The sequence below is a fragment of the Anomaloglossus baeobatrachus genome, chromosome 3 (genome assembly GCF_048569485.1).
Source record: "Anomaloglossus baeobatrachus isolate aAnoBae1 chromosome 3, aAnoBae1.hap1, whole genome shotgun sequence".
Classification (NCBI taxonomy): Eukaryota; Metazoa; Chordata; class Amphibia; order Anura; family Aromobatidae; genus Anomaloglossus; species Anomaloglossus baeobatrachus.
Window position 1 is genome coordinate 316,079,992 of NC_134355.1, and position 17,996 is coordinate 316,097,987.

At 46.1% G+C, this 17,996-nt stretch overlaps 1 protein-coding gene across 1 annotated transcript in view; it reads left to right on the forward strand.

Moving 5' to 3' along the window:
• Nucleotides 1–8,245: 8,245 nt before the first annotated feature.
• Nucleotides 8,246–17,996, forward strand: part of TRAPPC3L (trafficking protein particle complex subunit 3L) — a 175,673-nt gene continuing 165,922 nt past the window's right edge. Inside the window, exon 1 of the mRNA XM_075340034.1 lies at nt 8,246–8,429. Coding sequence (XP_075196149.1) covers nt 8,388–8,429 — 42 coding nt within the window. The 5' untranslated portion in view covers nt 8,246–8,387. The remainder of the gene's footprint in view (nt 8,430–17,996) is intronic.

Here is a 17,996-nt window from a genome sequence, read left to right on the forward strand (position 1 = left end):
CAGCAAACACCCCCTAGATTTTGGGCAGGTAAAAGGGGTTAAACATCAAATCCCCACTGGTGACCATCATCCCATTAAAGAGAGATACCGCCCTGTACCCCCAGCACAGTATCAGCGTGCCAAAGAAATGTTATGGGAAATGAAGGAGGCTGGGGTTATCAGAGATAGTTGTGGCCCCTGGGCAGCTCCCCTAGTGCTTGTAAAGAAAACAGATGGCACAATGAGAATGTGTGTTGACTACAGGCAAATTAACCGCATTACACCTAAAGATGCTTATCCACTACCCAGAATAGAAGAGTCATTAGAAGCTTTAAAATCAGCTAACTATTTCTCCACCTTGGATCTCACCAGTGGGTATTGGCAGGTTCCCGTGGCAGAGGCAGACAAGGAGAAGACTGCATTCACGACACCAATGGGCCTCTGCGAGTTCAACTGTATGCCATTCGGGCTCTGCAACGCCCCAGGAACATTTCAGAGATTGATGGAGTGCTGCTTGGGCCATTACAACTTTGAAACCGTGCTATTGTACCTGGATGACGTCATAGTCTACTCCAAGACCTATGAAGAACACCTGAGGCACTTAGCAGAAGTGTTCGAGTCCTTGTCAGAGTATGGCCTGAAGATAAAGCCGTCCAAATGTCACCTCTTGAAGCCAAAGGTACAGTACCTGGGTCATGTGGTCAGTGCAGAAGGTGTGGCACCTGATCCAGAGAAAGTCACAGTAATCAAGGACTGGCCAAGACCCACCACGGTAAAGGAGGTGCGGCAGTTCCTTGGGCTGGTGGGCTACTACCGAATGTTCATAGATGGTTTCACAAAGATAGCAGCGCCTCTTCAAGATCTCCTGGTGGGCCAGCCAAAGAAGGCTAAGAAGCAAAGCCCTCCATTTGAATGGAACAGCCAAATAGAAGCATCCTTTGTCCGGCTGAAAATGGCTCTCACTGGAGAAGAAATTCTGGCCTACCCTGACTACAGCCAGCCATTTGTACTGTACACAGACGCCAGCAACGTGGGATTGGGAGCAGTTCTGTCCCAGGTGCAGGGAGGCAGAGAGAAGGTGATAGCTTACGCCAGTAGGAAGCTTCGTCCCACAGAAAGGAATCCAGAAAACTACAGTTCCTTCAAGCTGGAGTTCCTCGCGATTGTCTGGGCAGTGACTGACCGCTTCAAGCACTATCTGGCATCGGCCAAGTTTACCATCTTCATGGACAACAATCCGTTGACTCACCTGGCAACAGCTAAGCTAGGTGCACTAGAACAGCGATGGATGGCTCGACTGTCCAACTTTGACTTTACCATCAAGTACCTGGCTGGCAAGAAGAATAACAATGCGGATGCGCTGTCCAGAATGCCTCACTTACTCGAGTCTGGAGAAGACCTGGATGAACTGGAAGAGATAGAGTTACCAGCTTTCCAGGGACAAGGTGTCTCCCAGTGTGAGCATGCTGTAAGAAGAAAGCGCTCGAGTCAGCAAGAGGTTTCTATCAGCCCATTACTCCACCATAAATGGGAAGAAACCCAGGACATTGACCCGGCCGTCCGATTAGTTAAAGAAAAGCCGGCACAAGCCGAAACCAATCTTGGTCCCGATGCTCCACAAGAAGCTCAACAGCTGTGGAAGGAGAGGGGAAAACTGTTTCTCTACAAAGGCAAGCTCTGCAAGAGATATGTCAACTGGCGAACGAATGAACTTGTCTGGTAGATAGTGGTCCTCCAATGGTCCTAGCAGCTTACCATGACAGAGCAGGACACTTCGGGTGGAAGAAGTTGGAGGTCCTACTCCGTGATCGGTTCTACTGGGTGCACATGAGAAAGGCAGTCGAGAAGTGGTGCAGAGACTGTGGTCCATGTAACCTGAGGCGGAAGGATGATACCAGCCAGAGGTCTCCCCTACAGCCAATTGTCACGAAGCAGCCCCTAGAGTTGGTGGCCCTGGACCACGTGAAACTAACACCAATCCGGTCAGGATATGTCTACGCCCTCACCATTGTGGACCATTACTCTCGTTTCCTGGTAGTAGTGCCTGTGAAAGACCAGACAGCCAGAACAGCAGCTTGAGCATTTCAAGCATACTTTTGTTGACCTCACGGTTATCCTAAAAGGGTACTGACTGATCAAGGCCCTGCATTCGAGGCAGAAGTGTTCCAAGAGTTCTGTAACATGTACGGCTGTAAGAAAATAAGAACAACACCGTACCACCCCCAAACCAATGGATTGTGCGAGAAGATGAACCATGTGGTTATTGATATGCTCAAGACTCTACCTCTGGAAGAAAAAAACCAATGGCCAGAGAAGTTACCAGATCTAGTGGACTTGTACAATAATATCCCAGTAAACTCGACCAACTGCAGCCCTGCTTACCTGATGCGAGCAGGACCTGGCAAGTTACCTGTAGACTTTGAAATGGGAACTGTGTCACCTGAAGCGGTTCAAGAGATAGAAGATTGGGATACAGAGCGACAACAACAGTACCGCAAAGTTCAGGAATGCGTGGAAAAGAACCTGTCCCAAGCCAGAATGAGACAAGAAAAGAACTACAATCAAACAGCCCCAGCAACTCCCTTAGCACCTGGAGAATAGGTCCTCAAGAAAAAGCGGAGAACGCATAAATTAGATGATCAGTGGGAGAATGAACCATACACCATTATTCCCTCCAATTTTGACAATAGTAAAGTGTGTCTCATAAGCAAAGATGAAGGCAAGACCTATCAAGCAGTTTCTAGAGACCGCCTGAAAGTGTGCCCTGAACGGTGCAAAATCCTAAAGGAAGTAGAAGTACAAGAAAGTCCCCAAATTCAAGAAAAAGAGGAAGAGATGATCCAAACAATACTTGGAAAATTCCCCAAAACATGGACCCGAATAAATAATGCTATAGTGGTACCAGTATTGACATTCCCGCAAATGGTCGAACCAGCAGCAGAAGAGGTCTCGGATCCACCTGAAGACAAGTCGGTCCCAACAATAGATGTCATGCCAGCAGTGGAACAGGAGAATCAACCCCCTGCCAGTGGTGAACCTGTCGTACCCTTGGCGAATCTAAGACTCCATAGGCAACCATCACGCATACCTATCAGGGTTAGGCCTACCAGTAGCACTGAGGTAGCAGACACTCCAAGTAGTCAGGGACAAACACCAGAGCTACGCAGGTCCCAACGTAGCACTCGGGGACAGCCCCCTCCAAGGTATAGAACATAGAAAATAGAATACCTAACAGAGTGTATATAGTTATTTAAAATGTCTCGTATAAAATGCTTTTGATTTTAGGTTAAGTAAATGGACAATTGGGCCACTGGACTATGGGTGGCCAACACTTTAATTGTACATAGTTAGCACCACTGTGCTCAACACCCCAGAAGAAAAACCCGTCCAGCGTGCATACAAAGGGGTCATCAATGCTCTGACGCACGCCCAGAGCCTACGTTGGGGGTTTTATCGCGACGGGTCCCCCATGGAGCAGTGTAATGGACACCTGGCAGGGAGCCACACTAGACTCATTATAGTTGTTATTTAAGTTGTGACGTTTAAGAAAATGTGCCTCCCACCATGGGATGAAATGTTCAAATATTCATGTTTTTGTTTCCTCAGTCCGGGAGTACTGGTTTTAACTAAGGGGGAGTGTGGCGCCCCAGGACCTGCTCGCCACAACAGCATTGCCCTTCCAAAGGGTTAATGCTGAGCCTGGAGGTAATTGGGGAAATCATTGGCCAGTAGGTAGCAACATCCAACGCAGTTTCTCCCTCAGGCCAGCAGAGGGAGCTCTGAACCTGGAGTTCCAGGGAGCATTCCTCAAGCCTGACCTGAGGGAGGAGTTAGTGTTCAGTCTGAGAGGAAAGTTTGGAGAGTGAAGACGCAGAGTAGTGCTGTCCTGTGGACTGGGGTCTGGAGCTGGAATAGCTTAGCCCAGTGAAGCAGGATTGGCAGAGAGGCGCAGAGGAGAACTAGACATCAGAGTCTGTGGCCGCCAGGGCCTAAAATCCTACCTGGTGGCCGAATCCGAAGGGCAGGAGGACTGCAAGTCTCCTGGCCCCAAAACAAACCTAAGGTGCAGCTTTATTCTGTAGTTTGATAGGAGCCCATCAACACCCCACATTTGCGTTTTATCCCTGTCAAACCCCATTTATGTGAGGTCATTAGCTACTGTGATTTATAAAGAGTTAAGCAGCCGGATCATCCATAGCTATGATCATGGCTGTTGCACTGGAAGACCACCTGTATATAACAACCGGCTCCCACTGCAAATTAGTAAAGGCACAGTTCCTGTACCTGCTCCATCGTTTTGCCATACAGTCATGGCTGAAAGTGCTGGCACCCTTGAAACTGTTCCAGAAAATTAAGTATTTCTCCCAGAAAAGTATCGCAATTACACATTTTGTTATACACATTTTTATTTCCTTTGTGTGTATTGGAACAATATGAAAAAAGAGATAAAAAGGCAAATTAGATATAAAATTGCACAAAACCCCAAAAATGTGTCAGAGAAAATTGTTGGCACCTTTCCAAAATTGTGTGTAAACATCTTTGTTTCAAACATGTGATGCTCATTTAAACTCACCTGTGGCAAGTAATAGGTGTGGGCAATATGAAACCAGATAAAAAGGGAGAGGTTGATTCAATCTTTGCTTTGTGTGTCTGTAAGCCACACTAAGCATGGAGAACAGAAAGAGGAGACGAGAACTGTCTGAGGATTTGAGAACCAAAATTGTTGAAAAATATCAGTTATCTCAAGGTTATATGTTCATCTCCAGATAGCTTGATTTTCCTTTCTCTATGGTGCGCAAAATAATCAAGAAGTTCATAATCCATGGCACTGTAGTAAATCTCCCTGAATGTGAGCTGCAGAGAAAGGCTGCAACACAGGATAGTCCAGATAGAGGATAAGCAGCCCCAATCAAGTTCCAAAGAATTTCAAGCTGTCCTGCTGGCTCAGGGTTTATCAGTGTCAAAGCAAACTATCGGTCGACATTTGAAAGAAATGACATGCTATGGCATGAGATCCAGGTGGACCTCACTGCTGACACAGAGATATAAAAAAGCTAGAATGCAGTTTGTTAAAATGTATGTGAGTAAGCAAAAAATCCTACTGGGAAAGTGTCTTATGAACGGACATTCTATGGTTTATTAAAAACTGGAATGAGGCCTACAAAGAAAAGAACACAGTACCTACAGTAAAATATGGTGGAGGCTCAAAAATGTTTTGGGGTTGTTTTGCTGCCCCTGACACTGGGTGCCTTCACTGTGTGCAAGGCATCATGAAATCTGAAGATTACGAAGGGATTTTGTGTCACAACTTTGTGCCCATTGTCAGAAAGCTGGGTTTGCGTCCTAGGTCATGGGTCTTTCAGTAGGACAATGGCCCCAAAGATACTTCAAGAAGCATCAAGAAATAGATGAAAGCAAAGCGTTCAAGAGTTCTGCAGTAGCAAGCAATGAGTCCAGATCTAAATCTCACTGAACATCTGTGGAGAGATCTTAAAATTGCTGTAGGGAAAAGGCACCTTCAGATATGAGAGACCTGGAGCAGTTTGCAAATAAAGAGTGGTCCAGAATTCCAGTTGAGAAGTGTAAGAAGTTTATTGATGGTTATAGGAAGCAATTGTTTGCTGTTATTTATTCCCAAGAGTGTGCAACCAAATATTAAGTTGAGGATGCCGACAATTTTATCCAATCTATTTTGGTGGTTTTGTGTGAAATTTTATCAAATTTACCTTTTTTTTCCTCAGTTTTTTTTTGTGGTGTTCCAATACACACAAAGGAAATAAACGTGTGCATGACAAAACATGTTAGTAAAATAATTTTCTAGGAGAAATTCTTCATTCTCTGGAACAATTTCAATGGCGGCAACACTTTTGGCTAGCAATGTACATGTACAGTGTGGTGTTGTCACGAGGGAAGCATGACAGAGAGTGGTCCCTCCTATTTCTGGTGTCAAGAGATCACAGCTCAGGGCTTCATACACACTTGCTCAGGTTAATACTGCTGTGCAGATTGTCCTTTATCCAGCGCTGCCAGGAGTAAGTACATCCCCTGGTCTCCTGAAACTCTGAGTGTAAGCAATAGTCAGCTGTTCTCTGTTGCTAATTAGCTCTGCTATAAAGAGTTCCCTCCTAGCTCAGGTAATCATTGGTGATAGTTTCTGCTTTACTTGCCTCTAGAGGGAACCTGTGAGAGGAAACCATTCAGAGAACATTTCCTGTGTAAAAGTTGTATTGTTTTCCCTTCCTTATTCCTCTTTGGTTTTTCCTCTCTGGTCCTTTCCTCATTATTACCTCTTGTTTCAAGTGCTTTGTATGATTGCTGTTTATTTTACCCCTGTGTCTTATCCTCTCTGTGTCTTTAACCTAGAGCGGGACTAGCGGGACTAAACTATGCATTATGTAGGGCTGAGTCCAGGGAAAGACAGGGATAGGCACGTGATTGGTGACATGATGAAAGATCCCATGTAGGGATGTTAGAGAGTGGAAGGATCAGTCTCAGATGAGTTTAGGAGGTGACCCTGCTCCCCATTCCCTAGTGCAAGGGCCCACCGTTATAACGTGTACCCTGTGTGTTGCGGCACTTGCCGGGGCTTCCCGTGTACCTGGTAGAAGACTGACAGTCACTGCGTGACTGGTGTACTAAATAACAATTCACCATAACAAACCTGTACATACAGTAGGGTGTGAGAAGAGTTTAAATGGTTATTTCTGACATATAAAGTTGTTACCTATCTAACAGGTGATAACTTATGGATCGTTGGGGGTCAGACTGTTGGGACCCTTGACAATCTCGAGAACAGGTCTCTGTCGTCTGCTATCAGAATGGAGCACTTGGCAGAGTGGAGCAGTGGTACCATTCCATTCTAATTTAGCAGTTCAGATCCCTTTTCTTAATATTGGTTATTGTCCTAGTGGTTGGGCCTTCCCTAATCTGTAAGTTATCAGCTATCCTTTGAATAGGTGAAAACATCAATATTGGGAATATCTCTTAAGGCTAAGTTCCCACAATACGTTTTGGTGCATTTTTCTCCTGCATATTCTTGTGGGCAAACACTGCAGAATATTAAAGAATATGGGATTTATATAAATTTCATGCACACTGTGCTTTTTTCTGTGCTGTGGAAACTGACCTGCAGGGCATTTTTTAAATTCGCAGCTTGTCAATTTCTCTTGAGGAAAATATGCATTTTAGAGTTTGTGCACATCTGATTGTCATCCAGGAAAGTGGGACAAGTGAAATCTATTTAGCATTCCACATATCATGTAAGTGCTATGCGAGTGCGTGATTTATTTTTTTTTACCTAGCCTCTGTATGATATCCATATGCCATCCGTTTCAATGCGTTTTTCTCAGCAGCTATTATTCTACAGGACCATTTACAATGTCCTATGATACAGAATGGTAATGCATCTGTAAAAAATAGATGGCATACAGGTGTCCTTATACTGTGCATTTTTACCCCATAGACTAGCATTGGCGAGTTTGGGCGACCATACACAGCATGCTACAATAATTTCTTCAGGCAAAAAACAGCTGCGGGGAAAATGACAGATCAGCACTGCCTCATTGTTTTACATTGGTGGGAATGCAATGCAATGTGAGCGAATTGCACATTGTCCCCATAGCCTTGAGTGAGATGTGGAAAATCCACAGGTAAAAGACACATGTATTTAAACGGGTTTCCGCAAGCAAGTAATTTGAACATGTCTTTAGCAAGAAAGTATTATCAATGCTAGTTAACGGAGCAAACAGGAAGATTGCCAAAGCAAAATAGTCCTACCAAAAAGAGAAAAAAACAAAGCTGAAAAAACGCAATAAAAACGTGTTTAAAACGAACTCACGTAGTACAATAAAAAATGCAAGTAGCCTAGATAACCAGTTGTTGCAGCATCAACAGCACACAAAATACTCATCAAGAAATCGTATTCTGGTTGGTTACAATTTTTTTAGCTGAATGACCTTTTTCCCAGCTATTTTAGTGGCTGAAACTTTCAGACAATTTTCTTGAAGAAGTCCTATTTATTGTCCTAGCCATCATTATCAATGACCTTTTTAGTATATTTGAGAATCCATTAAGGCCCTTCGGTTTCTAACTGTAGATCATATAATAGCTGCAGGAAACTGAATGCTTAGGGGTAATTTAGTATTATTTTTCCTTTTACCTAAATGGAACAGCCACATTATTTAATCTGAGTCAGGTTATTGTGCTTTCAAACCATCTTGCTGGCAATCAATTTGCTTTCCAGTGCTAAATGCATGCACATTGTAGGAGGAGCAGCAAAGTGTACATCATCAGTGAAGACGAAGCAAAACACAAGATCAATGCAATGAACGAAAGACAGACATAGGATACAGACAAAGTACCGCCGACACCAGTCATCACCATTCTCATCCTATTCCCAGATTCCTGAGATGGCAAGGTCATCAAACCGAAAGCAAGAAATCTTCAAAATAGTAAGACTGATGCAAGCTCCATTTACATCTTTGGATGGTTGTAGCATTGTGCTTACATGTCTTAAGGAGAACAGTGCATCAACCTGTATATAGCAATGCCTTATTATGTTTTCTTCTGAATATGTTACCATATGAATATGTATTTTATATATATATATATATATATATATATATATATATATATATATATATATATATATATATATATATATATACAGTATGTTTTTACATATTCTCTGTGGTGGATTGTATAATATATACACAGTAATGTTAACAGAGTATGGATTTTCTTCATCTGAAATGTAGAGAACAGTATAGAGTAGGAGTGGGCAATTAAGTTTCCCAAGGGGCCAAATGAGAGACAGTGACTGCAGCAGAAGGCCAAATCAACTAGCTGAACTTAATTTTGCTCAATATTTTCAATATTATTATTATTTTTCATTAGTTTGGACATTTGAATATGAGGCAAAAGAAGTTTTATAAAATAAATATCAATATATATCGTAAGCTTATTCCTCACAATGGAGTTGTTTGTGATCAACTTTAAAAGACAAAATGATGTAATTAGATTAGAGGTGTCAATTTTTCTGTCAGTTTCTCTTTAAGTATATATTAAAAGTATATATGTGCTTTGAACAACAGTTCCCCACACACAGTATGATGACTCCAAGAACTCCTCCCCCTACTGTTTGATGCCCCCACATAGTATGATACGCCTACAGCTCCCTACACAGTATACCTCCACTGCCCTCCACACAGTATGATGCACCTACATACAGTATTATTCCCCAAGTCACCTCCACACTCTATGATACCCCTATTTACACTCATACAGTATCATACCTCCACTGTTCTCCACACATAGTATGGTGCACATGCACACAATGTTATTCCCTAAGTCACCTCCACACTGTATGATACCCCTAAATACCAACACACTGTATCATACCTCCCCTGCCCTCCACACACAGTATGATGCACATACACACAATATTATTCCTCAGATCACCTCCTCCCTGTATGATACCCCTACATCTCACCAAACAGTATGATACCTCCACAGCCACCAAACACACTATTATGCCCCTAGTCAGTTCCACACATTATGATACTCCCACAGCTCCCCACGTAGTATGATATTCCCACTACCTCACACACAGTATGATACCCTACTTCCCACCACACACATTATAATGCAACCACAGCCCTCCACAATATATTAAATATCCACAGCCTTCACACATACAGTATGAGGCCTCCACAGCTCCCCTACACAGTAGAATACCCCCATGGCCTCCATCCACACATAGTCTGATGCAACCACAGCCGCTCACAGAGTATGATGCACTAAATCCCCCCTTCAGAAGTAGTAACTGATAAAATAAATAAATAACCTAACCCTATTGCGATGCTCTGCTCTGTGCAGAATGTGAACTGAGGCTTCGCACAGGAGGCACAATCCAGTGACATCATCACACTTGCTGCATTCAAACTCACAGGATAAATGGTGGTGCAGGGAGCCGACGGTTCTGTATATCCATTTGTGTGTTCATTTGTATCTGTGCGGGAGCCACTCAACATATCAGAGGTCAATAATGGACCCTAATTAAATTTAATTTTATGCAGCAATTACAACACTAAGGGCATGTGCGCACGTTGCGTAATTTCATGCATTTACGCAGTGTCTTGCACTACAGCGTAAATGCATGTGTCCTGCGTCCCCTGCACAATCTATGAAGATTGTACATAATCTGTGCGCACTATGCTGTTTTGAACACAGCGATTTGGATGCTAAAATTTTGACCCAAATCCATGCGTTCAAAAATGCAGCATGTCAATTCTTTTGTGTGCTTTGGATGCAGCTCCTACTCTGTCTATGGGAGAGACAGCATCCATAGCGCATGAAATCGGCATTTATTCTTCTGAAACACTGCATCCATTACGCAGTGTTTCTGCAGCGATTTGAAGCGCACATGTGTGCCGCCCCCGTGGGAGCAGCTGAGCTGCTCAGATCCAGGTTCGCAGTGGCTCGAGGGTCTCCGGACCCGGGGTCGTGCGGCCACTCAAATGAAAGGAAGTATTTACAGGGGATTCAATGTATAGTTCATGATGCCACCCATAGTGTACGGTAATTTGGGAGTACCGCCGCTGCCGTTGGGAGTACTCGAAGTGATGAAGTGGGGCAGCAAGGTGTCATTACCCTCAATGGGTAGTAGGAATGCCCCGGGACTTGGTGTGGGGGTGGTGATTGTGCCGTGGGATGCAGGGGTCACTCTCATACTCACTCAGTTCATAAGCAGACGCTGACAACCAGGTAAACCAATTCTCTAAGTACCGCTGCCGCTGAGGGGAGCTTTTCCGGGTCCCGTCCCCTATGGTGTTGCCTGGTGATCCGTGACCTGCCTCCTGACACTAAGTTTAGCTTCAACTCGATGGCCCGGTAGTATGGAACTAGCTGGGCCCCGCTCCCCACTGTGGCTAAGTGTGGGAGCTTGCTCACAGGGCTCATGCTTGGGATTTTCTGGACCGTTTTGGGTTGGAAAGTCCTATCCCCCTTGTTGCGCTAGTACCCCGATTCTGGAGCGGGTGGGAACAGATCATAAAGGCTCCATTGTCCTCAGGTGAATTGTCGGGTTGCCTGAAGCTACTCCCCGACCTAGGGTCCGTGTACCCCATCGTGCCTTTGGTCCCGGACCGGTGACAGTGCTAGGCTGCCGGCTGTCATCCTTGACAGGTCCAGACATCTTGCCACAATCCCCTGCGACCGGGGGTCCGACTCCTCTAGGCCCAGACCACCGTCTGCAACCTAGATAACTTCTCCAGGATCCATCGCTCCCGACTTACTCTCTCTACTCCTACTCCTACTCTCACCCTCTTCTCTCAACTCTCTTCTCTCCCTGACTACACTCCTCACCTCCCCTCCCTGACCCCCCAGGTGGGCAACTCTATTCCATTCAAGCCATCCACTTGTGTGCCTGGTGGGTGTGGTGCAGGGTGTATCTAGGATTTGATTTGCTGTTGGAGGAAACACCACAAAGATAGGGACCCAGAACCAAGAGGGAGGTGGAATACCGCACAGAAGGGCAGTTTCTGCAGTACCCTGTGACGACCCGATAGTCCAGGGGTGTCACACATGTGCTGTCAAATCGCTACAGAAATGTCAGCATATATGTGCGCACAAGCCCTAAAGGTGCAATTTTTATTGGGGCTTTGTCCTTTAGAAAGCTATACTGTCAGTTTGGGTTGACAGTCTCCCTTTAACTCAACAGCAGTACATCAGTCTCTTTCCCAGTAGGGTTTCACAATCCTATTTTCCTATCTTACACATAGATATACATGAACAATTTGATTGGATGCCAGCAGATATAATTTTAGTCTAAATGAATGAAAAAGTCAATTGGTTAGACTAAAGAATAAACAACGTATTTTTTGTTTTATAAGACGCACCGGATTATAAGATTCACCTCAAATTTAGAGATAAAAAAGGTAAAAAGAAAATATGAGGTTTGTTTCATAATCCTGTGATGTCTTACCGGGGAGGTGGGGCGGCAGCGGTGGTAGTGCAGGGGTCACAGGCGCAGGGGCTTTACAAGAGTACGACAATGTTACAGGTGGTACAGAGGGGGCCCAGATACTCACTGCTGGCTGTGGTGCTGTGCTGCGGCAGCCGGCACTGATCTGTGCTGGGGCAGCCGGCGCTGCTCTGTCCTGGTGGAGCCGACGCTGCTCTGTTTTGGGGCAGCCGGCGTTGCTCTGTGCTGGTGCTTAGTGTGAGCGGTGAGGCACGGGCCATTCTAAAGATGTCGTCAGTGCGGGTTTCAAGGAATTGGCGGCTGGAGTTGGCACATGCCTAGATGAGAGCTTGAGCCGAGAACTCCATCTGCAGATGCGCCGACTCTGGGTGCCATTATTTGAAAGCCATTACTGTCAACATCTTCAGAATGACCTGTGCCTCACTGCCCGCCGCACAGAGCCTTGCTACCTGCCATACAAAGCAGCATCCGCCTGACGCACAGAGCAAGGCCGCCTGCGCACCACACATAGTAGCACCACACAGAGCAGCACACATTGCCCCTGCCTCCTGTCATCTCTCTATTCTGGTTTACTCCCACACTTCAACTTTTCACTATAAGAGAAACTGGTGGCAGGATCTGTGCACAAAAAGTCAAAAAGTGTTTACAACCAGTGATGGACGAAACCCCCTGAAGTTCAGGATGGGGGAGCCGAACATTTTGCAAAGTTCAAGTTCGGGGCTGAAGATAACACGAACGTGTGTCCGAACCCCGAACTTGGACTTTACAGTTATATGATGGGGTGGGGGGAGAGCTATAAAATAAAGAATATAGTTAATAATAAACATTGACATTATACTTACAGGTCCCGCGACACGTCCTGCAGACTCTGTCTCCTGGCCGCTTCTGCTTCCGGGTCCGATAATTGCTGTGCCCCTGGGTAACCACCACTGATTACAGGACCTTCCATGACGGCATAGCCATGTGACCAGGCTGGTGTGAGTGTTGTATTACCTCGTGGGCCACAGACTGGTCACATGACTATGACGTCATGGAAGGTCCTGTAGTCAGTGTAGGTTACCTGGGGGCACAGCTGACCAGCCTCAGCTATACACTCGGGTGAAGTCTCTGACAGCTCTCAGCTGAGTCTGTGTGAGCAGACATGTGTTTATCTCCTCACACAGATGTAGCAAAGCTGAAGATGCTCACCTGCCTTTCGACTACATCAGAGAGATTTTGTTGGGTAATAAAGTTGGATTCCTAAATGTCTTCTGTTTTATTTCTAATAAAAAATTTTTTTCTCTGTGTTGTTGTTTTATTTTACTGTTAAAATAACAATCACAGACACTGTCACAGAGTGGGCGTCTGTGATTGGATGCTGGAGTAACCTAAAACCAGTCCAAACACATACCTCCCAACTTTTGAAGAAGGAAAAGAGGGACAAAGTTTGCGGCGCAAATTTTTAGGCCACGCCCCCTAACCACACCCATTTCACAGTCACGCCCATATCCACTCCCCATCCACACCCATTCAGCAAACTGAAACTGCAGAAGCTGTCCGTGATCGCTCTGAGCCACCAAAGATGCGCAAGCGCTGGCCATATGAACCACATTACCTATTACCGCAGGCGCAAGATTATGGGCGGCGCTGTGATTGTCATCAGCAAAGTCATCCAAGTACCCACCCATAATCTCATGCCCACGCTTCTCACTCTGCCTCCACCGTTATGCGCAAGCACTGTCCATATGAACCATGTTACCTATTACCGTGGGCGCGAGATTATGGGCGGCGCTGTGATTGTCATCAGCAAAGTCATCCAAGTACCCGCCCATAATCTCGTGCAAGCGGTAATAGGTAACATGGTTCATATGGCCAGCACTTGCGCATAACAGTGGAGTCAGAGGGAAAAGTGCGGGCACGAGATTATGGGCGGGTACTTGGATAACGCTGCTGATGACAATCACAGCGCCGCCCATAATCTCGCGCCTGCGCAATCACCTGAAAAAGCGTTCACATGCGCAAAATTTCGGGAGGGACAGTTACATGAGGAAGGCGTCCTTGTGTATGTAAATGAGCAATGGGGGACTGCGTAAAGCGGCAGGAGGGGGAATAACGGACACTAGACAGCCCGCCCCCGTGACCATAAAAAACATTTGCATACAAAAAGGTAAGACTTCATAAAGTATTTTTGTAGGTCTCAAAGGGGGCACAATAACAACAGGAACCTTTCTAGAAGCAGCCCAGGAGCTGCAGAGGGGAATCTATTACTTTCATTGTGAAATTTCTGCTGACATGTTCCCTTTAACTGGTAGGGGAGCCAGGATAAAGCAGAGCTGAAGTTGTTGGGCAGCTAGGACCCAGCAGCTCCACAGGCAGGAGACCACTGATCGGTAAGCTAATAGAAGTCTGCAGATGTAACTCTGCATAGGTTATTACTGGCCAGTGCTATCTGCAGGAGAGAGAAGTGCTGATTGCACTTTCTCCTCAGCTTCCTGATTCCCCGTGTGTCTGCAGCAGTGAGAAGCCGCACACGGGGAGTCAGAGAGAACAGCTGCAGGGAAGCTCCGGGGCTGGGGATGTCGGCTCTGGGGGAGGGGGGGTCGGCTCTGGTGCAGGGGATCCACTCCAGGGCTGGGATGTCCGCTCTGGGGGAGGGGGGGGGCTCGGCTCTGCTGCAGGGGGGGGGGTCGCTCTGCTGCAGGGGGTGATTCATACCTCAGCAGCAGTCACAGGAGTTTCAAGGTGCGCGCTCGACTCTGTAATGAATAGAAGGGAGAAACAGCGAGGCGGGGCTACAGTGGGTGGGTGGAGCCACGGGACACTCAGGCCCACGGGCGGGACTCGGGATCAAAGGCTCAAAAGAGGGACTGTCCCACTGTATCCGGGACGGTTGGGAGGTATGCATACATTCTAGCATCTAGAATATATGGGCAGATTCTAGGTTACGCCAACAGCCAATCACAGATACCCATTCTGCATGACAGAGTCTGTGATTGGCTGTTGGGTCCCTCACACATATAGTAGTGTAAAAATAAATAATTTAAAAAAATGACTTAGCGCTCCGTGGTATTTATTATTTTCAGCACAGATAAAGCAGATGGCTATGGGCTGACACCCCCATCTGCCTGGCTTTACCTTGGCTGGCAATAAAAATACAGGAAGCCCATTTATTTTTTTTTTAATCATTTAAAAAAATAAGTAAAAATAATGCGTAGGCTCCCGCCGTATTTTGATCGCCAATGAGATAAACCCAGGCAGCTGGGGGCTGACATTTTCAGCATGGTAAGGCCCAAGCGTTCTGGGATCCTCATGCTAAAAACCTCAGCCTGCAGCCATCCCTGGAAATGGCGCATTGTTTCTTAACGCCATTTCCAGGCGCTTTACCCGGCTTGTCCAGTGATCCTGATGGCGGTGGCATGCTGGGTAATAAAGGGGTTAATACCAGCTTTATATTCTCAGCTCATACTAAGCCCAAAATTCATGGTGTTGTTCACACCAAATTAGACATGGCCACCATGAATTTCTAGCAAGCAGTAAAAAAAACACAACACATAGAAATTTTTTTTTTATTAGAAATAAAACAATATAAACATTTAGAGACTCCTTCTTTATTATAAAAAAAAATCCTTAGTCCGACATAGTCCACAGCGAGAGCCATGTCAGCTCTGCTTCATCGCTCTGTTCAGGCAAGCGTCTCTACACAGTAAGAAGCAGGCTGACAGTGGGGGGTATGATTTCACTTGCGTATGACTAATGCGAGTCTCGCATTGCATCACCCTGCACAGCCTGACACTGTCACGCGTATGGACACCTACCCAGAGACAGGGGCTTCTCTGACCCTGTAAGCTAGAGAAGCCTGACTTGCCCTCAAGCCATGGGTACACTTGAAGGTAGCAAGGCGTGACCCTCCGACCTGTCCTTGTCTCCTACACTGACCCTGGTCTAGAGACCCCTTACCTGTTCAACGGGACAACTCCAGGAAACAGCAGAAACAAAATAAAATAAAGAAAAACAACCAAAAAAACGTCGCTTCTGCAAACTTCACCTTGTTTGCAGAAGGCTACAAGAACTAGGATATAACACGACCAAACACACAGGCTGTCTCTATCAACTGTGGAGAGAAAATAACCGGCATTGTGTGAAGGAATGCAGGAACCGTTTAAGGCTATGTGCGTTTTTTTCTGCATTTTGGCTGTGTTTACAACTGCACTGTGTCAAAATGCATGCATTTTGATTCACCAGCAAAGTCTATGAGAATCATGCAAAATCTGTGCGCACGATGCTTTTTGAAACGCAGCGTTTTGATAGTCAAAAATCTGTCAAAATCTCTTCGTTTGAAGAAGCAACATGTCAATTGTTTTTGCAATTTTGCCTGCGTTCTATACCCATTGAAATCAATGAGTTGTAGAAAATCGCTGCCAAAATGTTAAGCAGTGTGTTTGCATTGCACTATTGTTGCGATCCGCATGCCTTTTGAACATAACAAAGACAGGTCTTTCGTCTTTTTCTCTCTGTCGGTCGGTCTGTCGGGCGGTTTCTCTCTATCTCTATGTCTTTATCTCTCTCTCTGTCCATGTCACTCTCTCCCTCCCACCCCCTTTCTCATACTCACCGATTCACGACCACCGGCGCGGCGCTGCACGGCGTTCACACTGTGGCGGCTTCTTCTCTTTTGAAAATGCCGGCCGCTCATTAATCCATCACGTATTCCCATGCCCCGCCCCCACGCTGAGTGACAGCTGTCTCACTGCAACCAATCACAGCCGTCGGTGGGCGTGTCTATATCGAGCAGTAAAAAAATAAATAAATAATTGAAAAAAAAAACGACGTGCGGTCCCCCCAATTTGGATACCTGCCAGGGTAAAGCCACACGGCTGAAGGCTGGTATTCTCAGGATGGGGAGCTCCACGTTATCGGGAGCCCCCCAGCCTAACAATATCAGCCAGCAGCTGCCTGGAATTGCCGCATCCATTAGATGCGACAATCCCGGGACTTTACCCGGCTCATCCTGAATTGCCCTGGTGCGGTGGCAAACGGGGTAATCAGGAGTTAATGGCAGCATCCCATAGCTGACACTAAGTCCTATGTTAATCATGGCAGGCGTCTCCCCGAGATACCTTCCATGATTAACCTGTAAGTTAAAGAAAATAAACACAGACATCCAAAAAATCCTTTATGTAGAATGAAAGACAAAAAAACACCCTCTTTTACCACTTTATTAACCCCTCAAAAACAACTCCAGGTACGACGTAATCCACGCAAGGTCCCACGACGCTTTTAGCTCTGCTATATCGGAAGCTAACAGGAGCGGCAGTAGAACACCGCCGCTCTTGTCAGCTCCATGCAGCAACTGAAGTGAGTCGCGCAATCAGCTGTGCTGTCACTGTGGTTACTCATGGCCACCGCTCTCAGGTGAAGGACTGCAGCTGTGGCCGCGAGTAACCTGAGTGAAAGCACAGCTGATCGCATGGCTCACTGCAGTCACTCAGGGGATTTGCGATCACAGGTGAGTCCTTCACGTGTGACCGCAAATCAAGCTGCGGCACACGTACAGAGCCGCGCAATCACAATAAAGTCGGGTGAAGTTCATCCGAGTTCATTCTGATTGCGCGGCACTATCTCACAGCCAGCCATGCTCTTTTTGACAGTGCGGTTCCACTCGGCTCTGCTGCAAGTCTATGGGGATGCTGCAGAGTCGAGTGGGACCGCACTGTGAAAAATGTGCGTTCTGGATGCTTTTCCCACTCTGTCTAGGGCAGAGAAAGCATCCAGAATGCATGAATTCTCCAGGAATGTGCGCACATTGCGTTCTGCCGAATGCGTCTCAGAACGCAGCTTTTTCAGCTGCGTTCTGAGACGCACAGGCAGTGACTTACACGCAGCAGAATTGAATGCAAAGTGCGCACATGGCCTAAAGATCCAGACTAATAAATAACTCAGAGCACCTGAGGAAATGCCTCTCAGCAGACTTGCAAATGAAGCATTAACCCCTCAGGTGCTAAAAGGAAAAAAACGGCCAAATAAATCAGGACGAGTCTCGCTGGAAAGAAACCAG